Here is a 21,644-nt window from a genome sequence, read left to right on the forward strand (position 1 = left end):
ATGAAATTTTTTTTTATAATATAAGAAACAAATATAATACGTTGAATAGTTTAATATATTAAAACTATGTCAAATTTACCTTAGAATCAAATGTTCTATCTTAAAAATATACCACCAATAATATTTTGTATACTGTCATATCGTGTACAATATCGAATATGTTTTTAATATTATCGTTTGTAATATCTATTCCAGTTTTTATAATATCCTGGATACCATGGGAAATTCCAGAAGCAACATTTTCAATGTTATCAACTATACGTCCAATAATATTATTAGTATTACTCACAATGTTACTAACAACATTGTTAATATCATTCAACACATTGCCTAACAAAGTGTTAGAATCTTTTGCGACATCATAAATTACATCATCCATATCTTTCGTGACGTTTAAACCATTCAAATCTATGTTTTTCAATGGTGCATGATATTTGTAATATGCTCGAGGACATTGTGAATTTGTTTTTCAATGTCCTTAATTATATTATAAATAAATACATTGATATTGCTTGACAGATGGTGAGCCTCTTTCCTTAACATAGACAATATTTTGTTCAAAGTATCAATTTTTTCTTTAATTTCTTTGGCATGTTTTGTTTCTGCTATTGGATAATTTTATTTATAATTTGGACAATTTTATTTATGAGTTGGTGTACTTTTTCTTCCGTAAAATTCTTCATATGGTTCACAATCTGGGAAAGCTTTTTCATGAACGTTTGTCAAGGTGTTATTTATTCCGTTTTCCAAATTATCAAGTGCAGCGATAACGTTCTTAAAGGTATCTTTTATTTTGTTTTTAATGATTTCTTTCGCCTTTGAAGGTGTTTCAGTTTATTAACTCTTTAGATGTTGAAATTAATCTTGCGTTTTGCGCTTAATATCAGCTACCACTTTGGTTGTTCGTTGTATCGCTTGTTGCATATCATGTTCGATCAATTGTATCACGTTCTTCAAGAACGCGCTAGTGTCGGATTTAATATGTTTAATGTTGTTTTTAATATGGTCGATGATGTTTGATACGATATACTCTATATTTTTAAAAATATCTGGAACCGTTTGTCTTATCCGATTTAAAATTTGAGGAGTTTGATCTTTAGCTTGTGCGAGTTGCTTTTCAAGAGCTTCTTTCAAAATTTCAGCAGTATAATTGGAAATCTGAGAGAGAGTTCCTTTTATATCATTTACAACATTAGCCACTGTTTCCTTGATCTCTCTCTGATCCTCTGGTTTTTCTTTAAGTTCTTCTTCAAAATTTCTTAATTCATTCCTAATGTCAGATATTGTATTGTTTATAGCCTCTCTTGCTGCTTCTGCAATTATATGAACATTCTCTTTGATGTTCTTTATGTTTTCTTTTAACGCTTCCAGAACATTATTAATAACTCTTTGGGTTTCGTTTCTCAACTTGTCCAACTCATCTTTTATATCGTGTTTTGTGCATTCTCAATCACATGTATAAGATTTTTAGCTTTTTCATTAATTCTATGCAATTCGTTTAACGTAGCATTCTTTATATTTTCAAGAATATCGTGGGCTTTCTGTTTAGCCTTATCTATCATATTTTCCAAAGATTGGCTCGTGTTCTTTAATTTCTCCAAACTCTTCTCAACGAGCTTTTCAAATTTCTGTGTGACGTTAAAAGTGTGACTTTATCATCAAGATCTTCAAGATTTTCCTTTAATTTTTCGGAAGCTTTCGAAAGTCTGTTTTTGGCTGCTTCTATCTGTTTTTGTACGATATTTCTGATGTGCTGGAAGGCATCATCAGACTTGTTCTGAAGATCATGTAGAATATTTTTCAAAATACTCTTAACGTTGTGGAAAGCGTCTGTGGATTTATCTTCGACCAATGCGATCTGATCTTTCACATGTTGCCAAAGATGCGTGGAATCATTTGTTACATTTTGCAGACGTTTCTCGATCATATGTTTTACTATTTGGTCTACTGGATCAAATGGGAAAGTCTGTATTAAAAAACCAAAGAAAAGAGAATGATCAGATAATAGTTAGAAGAGAAAGAATCTTATTACGAAATGAAGAGATGTAGAATATCTTGTAAGTAATTAAAAATCATACATTCGTATAGTTAATGAAATTATCGAACATGATGATTTCAAAATAAAATGTTATAAATTAAAGTGTTATACGTACGAGAACAGCAGAGATGCCGAGAATGGCGAAAACTGGTAAAAACTTAAACATTATCTTCAATGATGATGTAGTTAAATAAGTTTTGAGCGAATTGTTAAAAATGTGTGCTGCGATTCGAATTCGATCACGATTTATATATCTATCTTCTCCTGTTATAATCGACATCTGTGTAAATAAAAAATGAACATATATGGAACCTATTAACAAAGTTTGAATAACAGCCATAATATTTACTTATTGTTACAATTCATAAATTAAACATCGTGTTATCTAATTCAAACAACTCGTTAAGTTTCTTTTATTTGAAAATCAAGTAACCAAGATGAACATTAAACGAATGATCGTGCGTCAAAGAAAATGCTTATCGTTAAAATAATAGATTTGATATTTTAAATTTTAATACGTAATGATTAAAATTATTAGTGATTAAATTTTCACTTTTTCCTTTCTAATGCTCAATTAATTTCATATTTGCCGCGTTATTGTTCCAATTCTCTTACTACCGTTCAATTTGTTTAATTTAGAATCGTCAAACTTCAGTATGTATTTCAATAACTATTTTTGCAAGATCTTATGAAAATTGTATGCAAATTTTAAAACGATGTAATAGCTTTTCTTATCAAACTGAAGTAAAGTAATCTGAAAATAATAAATGTATATTATATTCTTGAAACAAAATACTGGCTAGTAATATTTATCCAGCTCATTGGTAACACTGTTATTTCAAATCTTAAATGGCTGCCGTAGTAAGCGTTAAACGTTAAAACTGTCATAACGTTGTTTGATCAAGCTAATGTGCAATAATGACATAAAAATCACATAGTAATGATGGAAGAATTCAATGTTGATATTGTGCATGTTCTTCAGAATAGAGACTTTAGTGTATTACAGAAATTAATACCGTATTTGTATGACTTTCGAGCAAAAATTGCAGCTAAAGTTGAAGATGCAACTGCACATGAATCTAGTATGTACACAATATATTCTTTAATTTATAAATTTTAAACTATGTTTTTTAGATTGTAAATGTTTTGATCACGCTTTGTATCCAATTTTAATGAATATTTAAAAACTTATCCATCTCAAACTTAAAATAACCGAATATGATAAAAAATGTTCTGAGCATGAATGAATTTTAGATGAAACACTCAAAGGATTAAATAAATTCCTTAAATAATTAGGTATCGAATAGCGTATACACTTTCATGTTATTTCTACTTAAACACATGTTTCTAATAATATTTTTACATTGCTTTTCTTCTAGATTGTATAAAGAAAAGAACACAAAGTGAAAGCAAAATATCAGAATTACAACAAGAAATTGAAAGTTTAAAATCTGAAATAGATGTAACAAAATTGCAACAAAAGATTGTAGATAAAAAGATTGCAAATGGAATTAAACAGGAAGAAGAATTAGAAGAGGAAGTGAATGGTGCAAAATTAAAGAGAGACAATTTAACAATTGAAATTGTTGATTTACGTGAAAGTATTTATTACAAACATTTGTAAACATATTACAAATATATCAGTGTCATGATCTTATAAAATATTATTTTCAGAATCAGAACAAAGGAAAGCACATAAAAAATCAACTTGGGATGGCATTAAACGCGCTTGTAAAATTTATAGACAATACCTAGACTTTCATATACATTTAATCCATGAAAAAGAAGGGGAACAACTTAAAGTTTCTTTTTTTGTAAATGACCCTAACACAGAAAATGAATACTTTGTGAGGTTACTTAATTGTAATAATCAATGGAAAGGTATGCAATATACATTGATTTTTTTACAATTGTATGATACTAATCTATACGAATATATTTTCTAGTGGAACAGATTCAACCTTCGCTTAAGGAACAACATCTGACTGATTTCGAAAGAATTATTGACTTTTCTAAACAATCAAAGGTTTCAGATATGACTGCATTTCTCTGTAAACTCAGATATATTTTTACTAAATATTACTTAAATGTAAAATAAAATTGAAAGTTTATGTAGGTAAGGATATTCTTACAGTATTGACACTATTTATTATAAGAGTAAAGCCTTTATTAATAAAAATTAATATCTGAATTGTCTTATTACATATTAAAAATTTGCAACACTATACATCGCAAAACTTGACATTGGTATGGTTTTATTAAAATATATTCGTTATTAGTATAAGTATTTGTTACATATATTGTGACATGTATCTTAATGTACTATTTGCCTACAGCATAGATTGAAAACAGTAAACTGCTAATCACAGTGTAGATAAATTACTAAAGTTACAAAGAAGTTTCCATTTGATTTCTACTTATATATGGCACCTATAGTGATTTGAAATTATCTATCATGAGCGGTTAAGTTTGTTTGGAATTATTAATTTTGCTAAATTGTAAATATATTTGACTTATTTATCTATTTATCAAACAGTTGTTATAAATATTATCTAATACTCAATTATCTCAATTTCAACTTCTCATCGTCTTTAAAAGTCTCTTATAAAAAAATTATTTAATTAATAAATTATTTCGATAAAGTTCTAGTTATTGAAGTTACAACAGTCGATAGTAATAACTATTTTTTCATTTCCATGAATTAAAGAAAAGTTACATTTAATATAAAATGAATCTTTTTAAGATAAAAGAGACGAACATATAACATTATGAATAAATTTTTAATAATATTATTGTTTCAGTATTTGCACCGAAGAAAATTCTGGAAGTTTCGATTTTTGACGATTTTGATTTTATTTAAATGTATGTATTAGATTGTATCAAGAAAAATTGTGTTTACGTTGAACGGTGAAAATTTGTTAAATTCAATTTGTTTCATCGTTCTTGCGGAAAATCGAATTCTTCACTGTTTATTGTATTTTACATTCAATTTTGATATTAACATAACTACTTACGAAATATTTACGCGTCTTACTCATACATGGAAAGGGCCAATTGATTATGTATGCATAGAAGCACGTTGATAACAATTCATCCCTATTGGCAAGAGTTAACGAGAGAGTCAATTGATCGCCCACTGCCAATCAGCTCATATCGCGTACACAACGTAAGTTAACAGATTTCACTTACACTATTGACCCGCCCGATCGTTCATTTACTCGATCATTCAAGAATTTAATTAAAGATCGAAACGTTGACGATGGGAATCGATGCGTTACTATGATGTACACTAGCCGTATTCACGTTGTCTGCGTTGATCAGGTTCGATACGATTAATATCTAATGAATAATCTCTGTTTATTACATTTAATTTAAAAGTTCATTTTTTTCGCTTAAGAGAAAATAAATATTCAACTATTATACTAATGCGAGAATTCTATATGTTATCTTACATAATATAGTGGCATACTAGATATTATTCGTATGAACCGATATTAATAATGAATAATCTAAGGCAATCGGAGCACGAAAATCTTGATACACAATACGTCACATAAGCGTTACGGATAATACTTTGAAGTATGGATGATTAACGATAATTTCGAGCTCGATTAAAAGCTAATTTCATTAATCGATCCCGAAAACTTTGTATGTATGTATATGTGTGTATATTTCAAGATATTAATAGAAGTAGATGAAAATCCTAAATAATACGAGTTGGAATGCGAATTGAAATTTGTAATGAGACGTTCGAAAGATCATCTAACTCTATCTATTGTTAAACAGGACGTATGGTGTGAAAAAAATAATGGAATTAATGACTATTTACAGTGTAACGATGTCGTCTATTATAAAACAAAAACTTTAACAAATTGTTCCTGAACTTCGATTTAGACAAAGATGGTATTCCGACAACTCTTTCAGCTTGTGTTCGGCACGAATATATAACATACATGCTTTTTCTTTTTTTTATTTTTTCAGGAAATGTTACAATTCGTTTTCGAGTTTTTGTGCTCTACTATCTAACACGTATAGAGAGATCGTTCTGTCACAATAAAAGGAACAACGTCTCTCACGATATGTGATGAAAACTCGCTAAAATAAATATATATCTTTACTTAATAATTACTACAGCAAATGCAGTACACATCTACCGATTTAAAGACCGATGCAATCAGTTTTTAACTATCGATTATAGGATTAGCGACGTATGAGATGTCCCGTTAGTGTCTCATGATGTTAACGAATGCATGTGTGTGTTATTCTGTTACTATTATTATTATCATCATTATCATTATTATTATTATTATGCAGCTTCCTTTTCATTCGAATGCTTCCAAGAAATCCACGCAAGCGGATTAGATTAACGAACTAAAACGCCCGTGTCGAACTTGAAAACGAGACTGCACCAAGAATCACCCGTTTATCACAATGGCCAATAGTACCCTCGATATCCATTTCAGTGTCCATTTCATAGATATCTATCTTTGTAGCATCGTACAAACGGGCGACCGCGAGTCGAATAAATTCTTCCTCTCGATCGTTTCTTCCTTCTTGTTCGTTTCCGTTTTTTAACTTTATTGTGCCGATCGATCGTATCTTACGTTCTTTATCCTATTTCCAGTGGACTACTCGAGGGTCGCTGCGAAAGAAACATTTCCTCCGGAAGCAGCCGCCGCGGCAGCTAACAACAACGTCGGTGGCAACGGCGGAAGTGGCGACGTTTGCTCGGTGGGAGTTGAAACGGTCGTTGGACAATTATTGGCGACACCATAGACTTTGGCGTGATTGACTTCGAAAGCCACGGTCAAGTCTGCGAGTCCAGGATCGCACAACACCGGATTATCTGCAAACAAAAANAAAAAAAAAAAAAAAAAGAAGAAAAAAAATAACATCGGAACATTGCAAAAGAGGAGCTTCTTTTTCTTTCTTTCTTTCTTTTTTTTTTTTTTCTTCTTCTATGACGTATATCAAAGACAGATAAACAAAAAATTAGATAGGCGTCTGGTTGGCACACTTTCTAAGCAGAAAATTGGTCACAACCATGACGTCGCGAATAGCGAATAACGTGCTCCGAAGCACGTTGCATATAGATATATGGCGAATCACGTGTGACGGAAAATTCGAGTCCTGTTGGAAGGCCTTGAAAAGCTCTGATATCTACGATTTTTATATCTTTAATAATTTATATAATAAATGGAGGTTACGAAAACTATCAAGTCCATCAAGAATTCTAGTTATGCCCAAAGTGACACGAAGTTTCATCGAATATTGACGAACTTCGAATTTCTCCTAAGCTGACTGAGAAATCGGACGTGGTTGAAAACGACAGTTCCTCGAGATTTTTCGAGGGAGATTTTTGCAAACGGATGCTGACTGAGATAGGGGAAATGCTTGTTTGTATCTCGATGATGGAATTCTTAATCGGTCGTGAGAGGCCTCGTAAACATACGATCGCGTATCACGCATCCGATAACAATAACAGCGGCGATAAAATTGTCACGAATCGGTGATCTGTACGTGGCGAGAGAGAGGAAAAGTCATTCAATGAAAGTGTGAACGAAAAGGGAGGCCGAAGAAATAATGAAGCTGACCGAGATAACAGGATTGGATAATGGTACCATGAAACCAGTGCATATATGCGTATGTAACAATAACAACAGTTAACAATCCATCTTCGATATATACAATAAATAATACGAGATGGCGCCACGACGGAGGTTATCGCGTGAAATGTAACTTGTAACAAAATAATGTACAGCCTGAGAGCTGAACGGAGCCACGTTATTATCAAGTAATAATTTATTTTCTGCTGCCACCGGCCACTCTCATGACCCGTTCCCTCTTTCTGTCTTGTTTCTTCTTCCATGCCGCTTGGCCTCGCGACACTTAACGATGTATTTATTAATTACGCACTGGCGCCCATTCAACGCGTCTGCGTTCCACAAAGACGTTATCCTTTTGCGAGGGTGGAAAGCAAAATCGAATGACCGTTCGTATCGTACGATCGGATGACACGTCGTTGTACCAACCAGACAGATTATGCGTATTTGCGCATTGTTAAGAAGAAATTCTCACTGTATTGTAAATTATGATCGTTGTTATAAGTGAATCTTTCGTTCTTACAAGTGAATTACGAGTGTTGATGAAAATTCATATTTTCACAAACGAAACTGAATGAATAGACCCTAGAATAAGAATTTGGTTTCAAATTTTCCTTCATATTTTAAATATTACTAATATTGCTATAACATGATAAGTATCATTAACGTAGTGTTTATGACTTCAGATATTTTGTATATTCCTGCACGTTAAGCATTATGCACATTTTTTTGCATACAAATTCTTCATAATATAAACATCCGCACTCTATTTGTACATCGTGTTTTCTCGAACTCACTTTGTTGATCTATCGGTGGAGTTATTACGTGTCGTTGATTCAGAGATTAGAACAAAGTGAGATTAGAAAATTTTCGGCTTTGTTTCATGAAATCTGCATTCCCGGAATTGGAGATATTCCATAGGAAACAAAGAAAAATACACCTGTGCTTGCCAATTCTTTCGCTTGCGCAATGTAGGAGATTCCGGTCTTTTATCTGTCAATGTTTTCTGCATCATTAAAGAAATGACGCATCGATCCTGTATTAAATGAAACCTCGCCTTTAACCTTATCATCGATTGGAAATATTAGGTACATAAAAAATATATTTTACGACTTTTCTGTATCATAGATAAGTTCTAATCGAAGTTCATTGCTTACCCGTCAAGAAAACTCTTTCATGTTCTTCAAACTTTCTTGTGACTATTACCTACTTCTTTCTGCCAAAAATTATTTTGCAAATGATTCGCAACCAAAACTAAATCTCGAATTATATATCACAGTAACTAAATGTATAAAACTTGTTGAGAACGAGTTGTACAAAAATAAAATTACATTTTGAGGAGAATTCAGATTATTCGAATTTTGTGCACGAACTTCTCCTGATGCCCAGTCATTTGTTTTAATCAAACACACTGAGGAAAGAAATTGATAATTGATACAAATTTATTCAAGCCTGTGCGATCGCGTAATATTCGATAACGCTGATAATGATACGTTTAATCTTACCTTGAAGATATATGCGAAGTACGTCAGGCACTCCGTGAACAGTGCAACGTGTGTTCGCCACGAGTTCTGGCATTAGAGTACGTATCCGATTTGCACTCACATCTGCCCAACAGAGAACAGGAAATCCACGGAAGTCTCTTTCAGACAATGTCACCAAACGATTGTGCGACGCGTTCAGCTCTTCGAGAGAGGGAAGCCACGTCTATGCAGAATAATCAACGAACGACATTGTGATAAAGTTGCAGGGTATGTTTAACTTGTTTTGTACATATTGTAAGAAATTGCAAATATATATCATTAATTTTTAAAATGATTATTTGTTTCAAAAATATATATATATATTGGTTCTTATTTGGTTCTAAATAAGCTTCTTACAAGTACAGATTGGAAAGAGACAGGACAGATGTTTTTTTTTTTTTTTTTTTTTTTTAATAAAACTTTATACTTCCGTATTATTATAGTATGACAGTATTGATCGAGACGAGTTCAGCAGTTTTTAATTAAAGGTCACTCACGAGTTTCATATTACTGTAAATTTTGTAAAAGATATTTTTCCACGTAATGTGTACCTAGACGAATTCGAGAATATATAGTCTTCACGGTAGCCATTCAATTAAACACGATTATACGTTTGAATAAATTTCATGCACGTTATACCTCTGACGTATCTTCAAGTGTAGTAAGCTCGTTGTGAGAGAGATCGAGGACTTTGAGACCATCGAGACCTCGTAGATCACGCTGTCCAATCGTCGGTCCTAAAGCGTTGTAACTGAGATTTAGCTTCTGCAATTCCTTCATTCCAAGAAACAACGAGCCGTCCAAGCTTCGTAGCTCGTTGTGTTGCAGTTGCATATCCTGGATATTTCCACCCGCCGTTTCTTCTCCTTCCTCCTCTACTAAATTCTGTAAATATCAGATAAGAAACAATTTTTTCGATTCGTTGTGCTTGACTAAAATGTTTTTTTTTTGTATACAGTTTGAGATACAGCTTCTAAAATATCTAAATACTTTAATAATAAATATCTTCATTTGCTGATGTAACGTTATGTACAGTTTTTTTTTATCCTTTCGAATGCAAAGAATTTAGATCCGTAAAATATAGTTACATTTGAAATAGTTATTGGGAATTAAAAACTATCAAATGTTCCCGCGAACAAAAACATGTATGTACTTTTTTTTTCAGAACTGTCTTGAATCGCGATGGAAATAAATTAATCCGGATATTAAGCGCGTACCTCTGACGGTGTTCTTCCTCTGTGGAGCCGCGCGATTCTGTTGTTCGAGAGATCGAGCAAACGTAGCTCGCGCAGGCCACGAAGTGACGCGAATGAGAACTCGCGAAGCTCATTGTGCGTCAAATTTAAACACTTGAGAGATTTGAGAGGGTAAAGGACACTATTACTCCCATTTCCATCGCCGTCATCACTAACCGTGCTGCCCAGCGATTTTAGAGAATTGTGTCCCAGCTCCAAGTCTTCTAACATCTCTGCCTCTATGAAATCTTCTTTCGTCAACTGAGAACAAACATTTTGCTTGATGCAACATTATCACTCGAAAACAATATTTCCTATCATCTGTCTATTGAAGATTTTGTTAATTATTACTTTTCCTTATGAACAATATTAAACGATTATTAATTGACAGTAAAGGTCTCCTTGCAAAAGTAATATTGACAGCTTTCATTCGTAAAGAGCGAAGGTTGTCAATACTGTGCTAGAAAACGATCGTATCATCTATTATTAAGAGCGAAACCTTTGTAGTTGATTCAAAAAGTCGATCAAACGTCGAATTACGGAGCGAAGACCATCGAATGCCAGACGTCCATCGCAATAAAAGTTTAATCCAACGAAACGAAAGCGTACGACATAATAATTACATTAGGTAGCTACATTAGGATGTAGTAATTGACTTAATGCATGGAACATTGAACGAACGCCTCCGCGAGTTATCATACATCTTGATCGTGCACTTGCACTTCATATGGGTATCTCCGTGTTCTACACGTCACCGTTGCGTCGCCATCAACGCATTTTATCAACCAAACTATTTAAACATGATAAAATTGCAGGTCGAATCGAACATTTTATAAACTGAACTATTTAAACGTAATAAACTTTAGGTCTCATCAGAAGAGAATTTCAAAGATGTTGGCTGTTGGTACTTAAATTGCTTTTCTTATTTAACGACCATTTCTGTTATAACAAAATATAAAAAGAAGAAAAAATAATTTATTATCAGTATGCCTGATCATTGATTACCTCTTGCAGATCGTTGTACGAAAGTTCGAGAAACTTCAATCTACGAGCCTTTTGCAGCGTGCCATCGAGGCTGCGAATTTTATTGTGCTGAAGATACAGACTTTCCAAACGGTGCAGGTAGCGAAATTCGGCTGGCAAGTGAGTTAATTTATTGTCCACGGCGTAGAGCATCTTCAGGTTGTGGCCAGAGGATGGTAGCTCGCCGTCTAGAGATGCGAGCTCGTTGGCGTTAATTAGCAACCACTCCAACTGATTCAAATCTCTGAAACGAAATTAAGCTACACAGATGGCAACAATGCTCTCGTTCCGATAAAACAAACAAACAAAAAAAAAAAAAGAAAAAAAAAGAAAAATGTATCTTCGTCCGCCTCGATCGAGCGAAAAATTCCTTCCACATTCCTTTTCTCCCTTTTCTTTCCTTTCTTTCTCGCGGGCGTGATTTGAATAAATTCCCCAAAAGAGAAAGGAAAAGGAAAGAAACGATTCCTCGAAACGTATGATCTCGAACACGTGCGTAGATCGCAAGCTTAATTGTTCTATCCTTTGCATATAATCTGCGTGGCACGTTTGCTTAATCGTTTCGGCCAAGTCCGAGGAGCCGCTCGTTGCATCAACGACGAATAGAGCCAATTAACTAAGAGCCACTGTCGGAATGACAAACAGGATGTCCGATACGTTCTAGGAGGTTCGTGAGTTTTGACGTGTATTTCGGTGATCAAGAAAGTGTCGTACCGTAATGTTCGATTCAGACTTTGCAACTGATTGCGGCCGACGTGTAGATGCTTGACCAATGGCGGTAATGAGCCTGGCATCATTTCTGAAATCGCATTTCCGGCCAGCAGTAGATGCTGCAATGTCGGATTGTACTGAAAACGATAAAGTAAAAGTAAAATTGTGAAAAATAAATTCATCGTTTGGCTTAAAAGAAAAAAATAAGACGAGCGAGAAGGAGAGAAAGAGAAAGAGAAGCACAAAAGGAAGAAAGAAATAGAAATGAAATAGCGATTTAAGGAGATCGTATACAGCAACGTGATGAAATATAAGAAACGTACGACGTTTAATCAAGACTGACAGCCACACGATAAGTGTTAAAATGGATTACTGAAGCAACATTGTTACATAGCCAAGAGTTTTTTGAATCGTGCCAGAAGACATGTACAAAATATGTGCGGCCCGTATCTACTGAATTCGATCGATCCGAATCAACGACTGTTTACAACTATCGGTGTGATAAACATTTTTCTTTGATAATTCATCACTAGATAGATTGTTGTATCAAGCTTATCTGTTTTTTTTTCTTTTCTTATTTAGATACGTAAGCTACAATATTATAATATTTAATTCGTTATCACAATCGCACAATTTGTTTCTTCAACTACTTCAATTTCGCCTTTACTCCAAGTGATATAAAAGGTTTCTTAATTTTAGAAAAAAAATCTTGCTCGATGACTACTCGAAGAAAGGCTACTCTCAGGAGGTCTTCTCTTTGCTACTAAAATATAATTGATTTTGTTCAGTGACAGGTATCTCGTCCAAGCAACTTAAGATGTCTTATGAAACAGAGTAAAGAGTTTCCAAAAAAAAAAGAAAACGCGCGCGCAAGATCTTTGCATGTTCTGTTATTTTCAATTCGTGAAATATGCGATGCATAACGGGCGGCAAGGGTAAAGAGAACAAAATTTTCATAAGTAGCACGAATCGTCCGAGAAATGATTGGCGGACAAATTCTCTGCACGTGGCTGGTCACGTGCGCGACAAGCGCCAGCGAAACCCCACCATGCATCTACTAGCTGTCTTCCTCTCTTCGAGATGAATTGTTCGTTCATACGCCGGCTACAAATACATCGCGAAGTCACGCGTAATATGCAAAACGTGCTTAGAATGTATTATCTGTACGCCGTGCCGATTTAACGAGTATGATTGATGTAATGAGGCGAAGTAAGAAAAAAAAAAAAAAAAAAAAAAAAAAAAAAAAAGAAGGAAAACAAAGTAGCACAGAAAAATAAACGGGCAAAAGTAAGAAAAACAAAATCTTGATTCGATTGAGAAGTTGCCGCATAAATTCACTTAAATAATCCACGTGCCGATCTGCGACAATTAAACGTAATTTATCGTTCGATTCATTAAATTACACCAGAATACTATATGGTAATATGTATATGCAAATTTCGTTCGTACGTATAAGAATCATAACAATGAATAAGGGAAACGTTGAATGTTATTCGATGCAAATGAGATCAGATTTATCTCGACAGAAGTCAGTATTAAGAAGTTACATCAACTTTTCTAAGTTTAATAGTCATCGTTTAATGGCACGTTCTTGTCCTTCTATATACACGATCCGGTATTACAATTACCAATGATCCCGTTTTTCCCATTTATTTTTGTCTCGTAATGCGCGTAAACATGGATTTGCATAGAACACTGAGAGAGAGGGGGGGGGGGGGGAGAAAAGAAAAAACGTGCATATAATCGATGCATGTGACGAAGCCTACGTTGAATGATCACAGACACGTGTTTAGTATTTCCTTGATAAATTATTCGTGCACACGATGAAATGCATAACGAACGTAAGCTTCGATTCTTGAACACGTGCCGCGATATAGCACATATTTACTCGCGAGGATGCAAATGAACAGGTAATTGGAATAAAGAGATACTTATAAGTACGCGTGCATACCTTAAAGTCATCCGAGTCTATACGGCTTATCCGATTTCTGCTAAGATCTAGGGTCCTTAGCAGTGACAGATGCGACAGAATATGTCTCGGTATAGATGGTACTTCGTTATCCGCGAGACTAAGGTATTGCGTTCTTCCCAACCCCGCGAAAACATCGCCGTCCACGAACCTACAACAATACGAAGTCGTTTTTTTTCTTTAAATTCCGTTAGTCGAGCTAACAGGGTTCGTTGCGAATTAAGATTCGTCTCGTTTGTTTCGTTTCAGAACATTCTGCGAGCGCAGACGTTGAATCGCTGGCGAATCGTAATTGTTCGAAGACGAACGCGAGAAGAGAGAAAACGATGAGACATTTTCTTTCTTGCCTCTTTGAGAAATTTGAAATGTCCATCTGTCGATAGTGCGTTATCTTCGTACGCAGGCGATCAGAAAGCATGAGTAGCATGTGGCCCTTGTAAACACATGGCGATACATAGTCAATTCACAATGATTTCGAGAGTGAAATTATCGATTATTGTGTTAATCACGGACCAACGAAGTGGGCTGAAACTTTTTCGAGCGGTATTCGGATAAAGGATTGAGTTACATAAGGGGTACGGCTCTTATCAAACCATTTCGTTCGTGTCTTAATCAATTTCTATTACTAAAATGAAATAGAAGCAGAAGCCTCGCAGAAATATATTCACATCTTCTTGATAGTTGGTACACACTTTCTGTTTATTTCTTTCTCTCCTTTCTCGTTTGGTTTCACCAAATTTGCCGTGTAGTCACGTCTCTGCAGTCACGTTGGGCAGATCATTGTCGGAAAGAAGGGACCAGCGAGACGTTCAATTGTAAAACACAGGCGAGACACGATCATTATCGTACAATTATTCACATAACGTTGGCTCACAGCAGCATTTCGTTATTTAATTATTTCGGGACGATAAGCGAGGGCTTCTTTTTGATAACTCACTCGAAGAGGTCAGGCACGATTAAGATTTCATTCTCGCGCTCGTAGCTCTGCCTCTTTTTTTTTTCTATCCTCCGCGGTCAACGACGACCATGCGACGCATTCTCGATGATTATTCGTCCGTCAAGGACTTTTGTGTTCTTTCATCTGGCAACGAATCACCGTGTGTGTCAGGATAATCAAGGAAGACCAGTGTTCCTTCCTTTGTGTGCCGTTTATCTAGAAACGAGGAAATTCTCGGGACACGTGACACGGTTATCCTTAATCGGTAGATTCGTAATCAGACCTCATGGGCTATGTTACCGTTTGGATTCACATCTTCTTTTTCCGGTAAAATAATCATTCTCTCAAGGATCTTCAACAAAGGCTTGAATGTTATCTTCACCTATATAATCGTCGTGTCAATCGTAATCAGTTTCTGAGTACTTTGAGAGATTTCTGTCCCTTGTCCCTAAGTATTATTCAATGACTCTAAGCAAATAATATAATCTTTGAAAGATAAATCAGGACAATGATTATAGTAATTACTCCAGGTAGCGATATACACGCGTATCTGTATTAATGTGTTATAAATCGAAGAACATTGCTGTTATTCAATAGGCATACCTGCCATTGTTTCCCGTAAGACGCTTTGCATTCATTTCTTCGAATGATTCAAGAGAATTTTACTTTATTTGGAAGTTTAGTTTGCAAAATACTTTCATCAATTAGAATCGTTTCTTTGTTACGTATAAACATCTTTGCTCAATACTTGTAACATTTGTGAAGATATTGCTATTCATACCTCTTCTACAACTTATTCTGTATGTTCTTCTAGTTCTTAATGATGTGCCTGTACACAGATACGTAGGTACTTGTTACAAATCTTCTTTCATTCTTTCTGTTATATCTATATGCTTTCCAAATTTTCTTTTCTACTCAAATTTCGTTCTCTGTTCAAATTTCTTTTTCTACTTTGCTTGTGCTTCATACATTACGAAATTCGTGATGACATTTTCTCGGTGATTGAGGAACTTTGCGATCGAACAAGCAACGTAATTGTATAGCCAGACAATATTTATTACATTAAAAGCCAATATTAAAATCTTTTGATTAATAAATTTTGTTAAATAAAATCTCTTCTATAAAATCAATAATGATAAAACACGACAATACACATCGTTCGATCGGCTGAGATCTTCGTGCTGTAATTGATTTTTGCACGGTGAAAGTGTTCTAATGAAAAACAAACTGCGGATAAATTGCACAGCGAAGAAATAGTAAAAGACTTCTGGAAACTCGATCGTTGCTCGATCATTGTGTACGCGTAATTAGAGTAAACGTGGCTGATATCACTTATTCACTGTCGTCGTCACACAATTTCCTTCATCGACACGTCGAAATATCGTCGAGGAATTTCCACGAAATAATCAAGGAAAATTCCTTGAAACCACGAGATCGATACCAGTACAAAAGCGTTCGTTTTCCTCGTTGGTGTGTACCTCGTTTCAAAATGAATTCGAATCGAGTTGCGTTCGCTTCTGAAAGGGAAATCCTTAAAATCCCACGCGAATAAAACGCGAAGAAAAAATAGACGACCGAGTATATTCTTGAAACGTATACAGCCTGACCTAGCTAATGGACCATGGAAAAAGAATCAAACAATTCTGAGTAATTAGAAAGAAACATATTAACACATACGCGATATTTACGCATACACGTCGTGCAACATACGAGATAACGATTTCTTCATAGAGAAAGAAAATATTAAATAATTAACAAATGACGATAACCCCGATTTTATGCTCGTGTAAACTTACACTCACCCTAGACGATCGTGATTCAGCTCGAGCTTCGTGATGGACATCCGCAGTTCTTTAAAATCGTGCCGCGATATATCCCTGAGATTCGAATGCGAGACGCGCAATGTAATCTGCTGTTCGGTGGTGAATTTGCCTCTCAACGCTCCTGCCACTTGTTCGAAAGAGTCCATCCGCTCGCACACGACCTCGATTCGCTCTCCGTGTCCATGGTGGCCGGCATTGTTACCGGTTGTGGCAACAGCCGCGACGGCCGCGGCTGCGGCGACCGCCTGCGCCGGATTGATAACCGAGGTGGAGAACTCCTCCTGCCGGCAGGTGCACGGGCTTATCTCACGGCGAACGGCACAGTGAAGGCTCGAGCTAGCCGCCAACCCTAAAAGCGTGTAAAGCAGCCCCGACATGGTGGAACGTCGAAACGCGGCCGTTCAAACGGCCCAGTGGAAAGGTCCACGCTCGACCACAGAGGTGATCTTAGCCGGTCCGCACGGACCATGCGCACCCCTTTGACACCAACCACCGATCCGCTGCTCCCTCTCCACCGATCTCTACCGTTGTTTAACACTTGCACCGATTCTTACTGCGTACTAGAAGTACGGGAGTCACAGAGCACAAGTAATTTTATAATTACACAGTAATTTTATAATTACACGATAAAAAATTTATCCACTCGAAACGGAGATAAAGTTTGCGAAAGAATTATAGACTGAAAAAATCATAGGCGACTTATTTTCATTAGAAGATGAAAAAGAAACAGGAAAAAAAAAAAATAAGACTGACTGAACGAAATGAAACTGGCCGTGTACCAAGCGATAATAGCTAGGGGTTGGGAAGTTTATCTTTCCGATAGGTGTTATTAAGTGGCTCACGAACGACACTCGGTCACTCTGTTCACCGACACTAACTCTAGACTGACACTGGCCTCGGATACGACTGACAGCTACGTATTATCTATACTGTCGCGATCCACACCCCGGCGGGGTATATATATTCACTGCTGAAACGCGGGTGAAAGCTGGCTGCTGCGTATCTATCTCCGTTTTTCTCTCTTTCTTTTTCTCGTTCGTGCCGGACACGAAGGAGGCTTATCGTCGCCAATGGGCCTTCCTCTTGGCGCCACGAACGCGGTAACGGCATTAAGCCGCGGCGCGCCGCGCGAGACTTACTTATAGTCGCAACGTCGTGCCGTGGCGCGGCGCGGCGCCGCGCCTCCGGGAGGGACTCCAACTCCTCTCAGGACTCGTACATTATGTGCGTACACCGAGTCCGAGTCTCTCTTCTTTTGCCTCTTCTTTCGCTTTCCATCTGTTTCTATTCCTTTTTATCGGCCACCATCAATCTATTTGTTGCTTGCCTGTTTCGCACGGATCAGCAACCGGAAGTTGTCCCGCGCGTGCAAAACGAACCCTTGGTGTTGGTCGTGCAACGAGTCTATCGAGCACGAGTTCCTTGTAAGGACCCTTCGATTACGATACATCATTGACAAATAACGTCTTTCTACGACTCGTTCCGTGATTCACGCGCGAATATCGATGTCGTTCTCTCCAGACAATCCATTGAAAGTAATTCGTCGATATTGCAACCAGTAGAGCCTCTCTCCTGGTGTATCACGGCAAAGTGGCAGGACGGACAGAAAAATCAGTGCAACACCATCAAGATTTTCTTCGGCAATGGCACCAGCGTGACTACCGTGAACGTTTTCACGCGAGACGACGAGAGAAGTCCCGTCAATCTCCCGATGCTGGGGCACTGCATAAGCGAAGGCGGTGTTTGCACCGATAAGAAGAGCATTGCTCAACTTTTGACCTTTGCTTAGCCGCTCTGGGGTTCGCAAGCTGAAAGAAAATACCAGATATGTAATTCACTCGTAGATCCTTCTCCTTCTTCTTCGCTCTTTCCTTCGTTCTTCCTCTTTTTATCTTTTGCTCGCTTATCTCTTTCCCTCTCTCTGTCCCTCGTTGCCTTTCTTCCTCTGTTTCAATAGCTAGTGGGCGATGTATACGATTTGGACCTCAGAGAACGATTGAAACCTAAACCTTGAAAGCAAACTCGTATCATACTAAATCTTGAAGATTATTTGACGATCAAATTACATATATAGTATACTTTGACATCAATGCCCTATCTTTACATGTATTATATATATATATATATATATTCACATTTCCTCTTTTAGTTCATGACCGTTCACTCGTCAGATACTCGGACACATTTCTAATCTCAGCTACTGACTCGCGTGCGACATTAATTCCAGGTGCTTCTTACATTTTATGTGTCTATGCAAATTTATACACGCCGTAACGTGTACTTGTTAAAATTACATGTAATCGAGGAGCGTTTAACTTCGACGCATTAACGTGACGATATGCGAGTTATGCCAATTTTTGTTCGACATCTTCATTGTTTTCTTTTTGGTCTCATCTTGCCAGCGCGGCGAGATCATACCCTTTTTCCTTTAAATTGAGATTGTGGCTAAACACCATAGATATCCCAGGAGATGACGGATTTTGAACTAATAAAAACGCTCTCTTGGAATGTTGATTCAATAAAGCTTACAGATCTTCGTCGTTCTTTTTTTTTTCTTATACCTACTTATTATGTCTCTCGTGTTGAAGCGTGAAATATGGAAATCAGTAGGACAATACATGTATGTACCTGAAACTTTCGTGGTGAATATTTCAGTTATCACTGCATATTCCGAGACAGACGAATTAATAGGAACATTCTTGGAACGTTGACTTATTGTCAGCGAAACTTACATGTGTATTTCATTATTATCTTCTATGCTGCCACTACGCGCCGAAGATAATCCATGAATAAAACTTATCTGAAACATGTACATATATTCAATAAAATCTTGTCAGATTTGTATTTGGAGATGAACTTGTCATTTTTTGTATCTCTTATCGTGTCTTCTGTTAGGGTAGACTTCGAGTGAAAAAAAAAAAAAAGACCACCCTGATTCTTTCTACGTTGAACGTTATCGTTTTGCGTTGTCACGATAAATTTCGAGATAGTTAAAAAAATTCGGCTGGAATGTTAATCCGCCGAAATTCTCGATCTTCTTAATCGTTTTTGTCACTCTCCCCAACTTCTCACTGTCTCAGTACAATAGCCGTTACTAATTTGCATGATAATTTTCGATGTTTTTACTATCTTTCGGATTTCTTATCAGCTACGTTACAAAATTACATAATATTTCAATTGACATTGTTGTTAATTTTTCACGTGCGATTAAATGAATAACCTCTTATACCAAAGCGAGGAAAATTTCTCGACTCGAGATTCGTATTGTAGTTCGCTTATTGATTTGTAATTAATATTGATTATAGGCGATCTTTCAACGCTCTCTTTCGTTCATTGTAAACCGATATGGATTAATTACCGACCTCGACGATTGAACGCTTCTTCGTGGATCATTGAAGCGACAGTAAATATCTCAGGATTCGCGCGGCTCGCATTTCCACTAATCAGTTTCTATGAATTCCATCGGCGCGATGCATCATCGCAATTTTTGACGAGAGGAGAGAGGGACTTTTCTTCCAGACACGATTCTGTGCCACCTTTCTCGCATCATTAATGCCTTCCTCACTTATCGTGCCCTCTATCTGTTGCAGAAGCATTGTTTAAATGGAGCTCGCCTTGACAAACAGAGACAAACGAGAGAAACGCTTAAAGAGAAAGAGAAGGTTTACCCTCATTGTAAAATATTCCGCCTATAAAAGTGAGACAATTTGCATTTTATTGTTTACTATACTCTACCGTAACTGTCCTTTATAGTCACTCGGCATGCGTCATCGGACATTTCAAGGATGAAACGATATCGCGATTGATAATCGCCCGAGACAATAAGTTTCGATAGCTGGACACGGACGTAGTCTCCTCTGGAGAGCTATTTTGTTCCGAAACACGATTGGCGACCGATGTGCACCAGTAAAAACCGGTCATCTTACCACGTACCGGTGGCGTGCAAACGGGACGAGGACAAATCGGTGTCCCATCTTTCCACGGATGGCAAATTTGGGATCCGTGACCGCTCTTAATATCGCGGAGGGTTCGCGGGAGGGGTGGAAGGGTTGGCGAGGAGAAGAGTTGGACAAGAAAGAGGCAGAGGGAGGAGGAGGGAGATCAAGGCACGAGCTGCGGGGGGAACTAACTCGATGTGTTAGTTAACGAATGCGAGAATGCGGCCTGGCGCCAACACACACGTACACACGATTCAACGTGTCACGCACCACGCTCGCTACGGGCCTCGGTATTGGTTTATCTCTCCTACCAGCTTCCCTGGATCGCTCCCTGTTGCATAGCTTCGAGACACGCACGCGAACTTCTCGTTTTCTTGTCGTAAAAGAGAAACGGCTGGAAGGAAGAAAGAGGAAGGATGAAAAAGGAGGTAGCAGCCAGTAGCAGTTTAGAGGACATAAAAGCATTAAGGTAGCGCGCGAGATAGTCAATACTAAGTTGGCATCTCGAATTCTTTGGTAGGATTCGTTTCAAACTAGTATCTATGTGGAGCATGCATGTTCTATTTGTTTATCGTATTTATACGTACACCACATACACACACGTGGACAACGTGCGCGCACATGCATATACATACTCTCGAGTTGATGATAATCGATGAAGCAAACTCTAGTGTCCATCGTGTTGAATATCGAAAAGCAACAACATGATACGAAATGTCAGTCTTGGTACTTGATGCGTTTCAAGTGATAGTCATAACGATTAATTGGTTTTCTTTCAATTTCATATGTATATCCAAAGAATTATCGTCTTGTTTATGATACTCTCTTCTGCTGCATTCTTCAT

General features: G+C 36.7%; 2 protein-coding genes and 1 pseudogene across 3 annotated transcripts; 1 reads left to right on the forward strand and 2 right to left on the reverse strand.

The window, feature by feature from the left end:
* Window positions 1-100: 100 nt before the first annotated feature.
* Window positions 101-1,960, reverse strand: LOC122536722 (annotated as a pseudogene).
* Window positions 1,924-13,343, forward strand: LOC122536724. 2 transcript variants are annotated; one of them, XM_043669325.1, is made up of 5 exons: window positions 2,745-3,120; window positions 3,418-3,639; window positions 3,713-3,919; window positions 3,985-7,558; window positions 12,354-13,343. In XM_043669325.1, exons 1-4 carry the CDS (start codon window positions 2,979-2,981, stop codon window positions 4,134-4,136), a joined length of 723 nt encoding a protein of 240 aa, XP_043525260.1. In that variant the 5' UTR covers window positions 2,745-2,978; the 3' UTR covers window positions 4,137-7,558; window positions 12,354-13,343. The 2 variants fall into 2 exon arrangements, with proteins under 2 accessions (XP_043525261.1, XP_043525260.1); XM_043669326.1 differs by lacking the exons at window positions 2,745-3,120; window positions 12,354-13,343 and adding an exon at window positions 1,924-2,057 and having other exon boundaries at window positions 3,985-6,897.
* LOC122536721 (leucine-rich repeats and immunoglobulin-like domains protein 1) lies at window positions 5,007-18,470 on the reverse strand. The gene is made up of 8 exons (XM_043669322.1): window positions 16,842-18,470; window positions 14,085-14,253; window positions 12,137-12,270; window positions 11,405-11,666; window positions 10,382-10,660; window positions 9,804-10,049; window positions 9,147-9,348; window positions 5,007-6,884 (listed from the first exon to the last, which is right to left on the reverse strand). Exons 1-8 carry the CDS (start codon window positions 17,237-17,239, stop codon window positions 6,667-6,669), a joined length of 1,908 nt encoding a protein of 635 aa, XP_043525257.1. The 5' UTR covers window positions 17,240-18,470; the 3' UTR covers window positions 5,007-6,666.
* Window positions 18,471-21,644: the final 3,174 nt, after the last annotated feature.

Source organism: Frieseomelitta varia, unplaced genomic scaffold, assembly GCF_011392965.1.
Source record: "Frieseomelitta varia isolate USP_RPSP 00005682 unplaced genomic scaffold, Fvar_1.2 scaffold_867, whole genome shotgun sequence".
Taxonomy (NCBI): domain Eukaryota; kingdom Metazoa; phylum Arthropoda; class Insecta; order Hymenoptera; family Apidae; genus Frieseomelitta; species Frieseomelitta varia.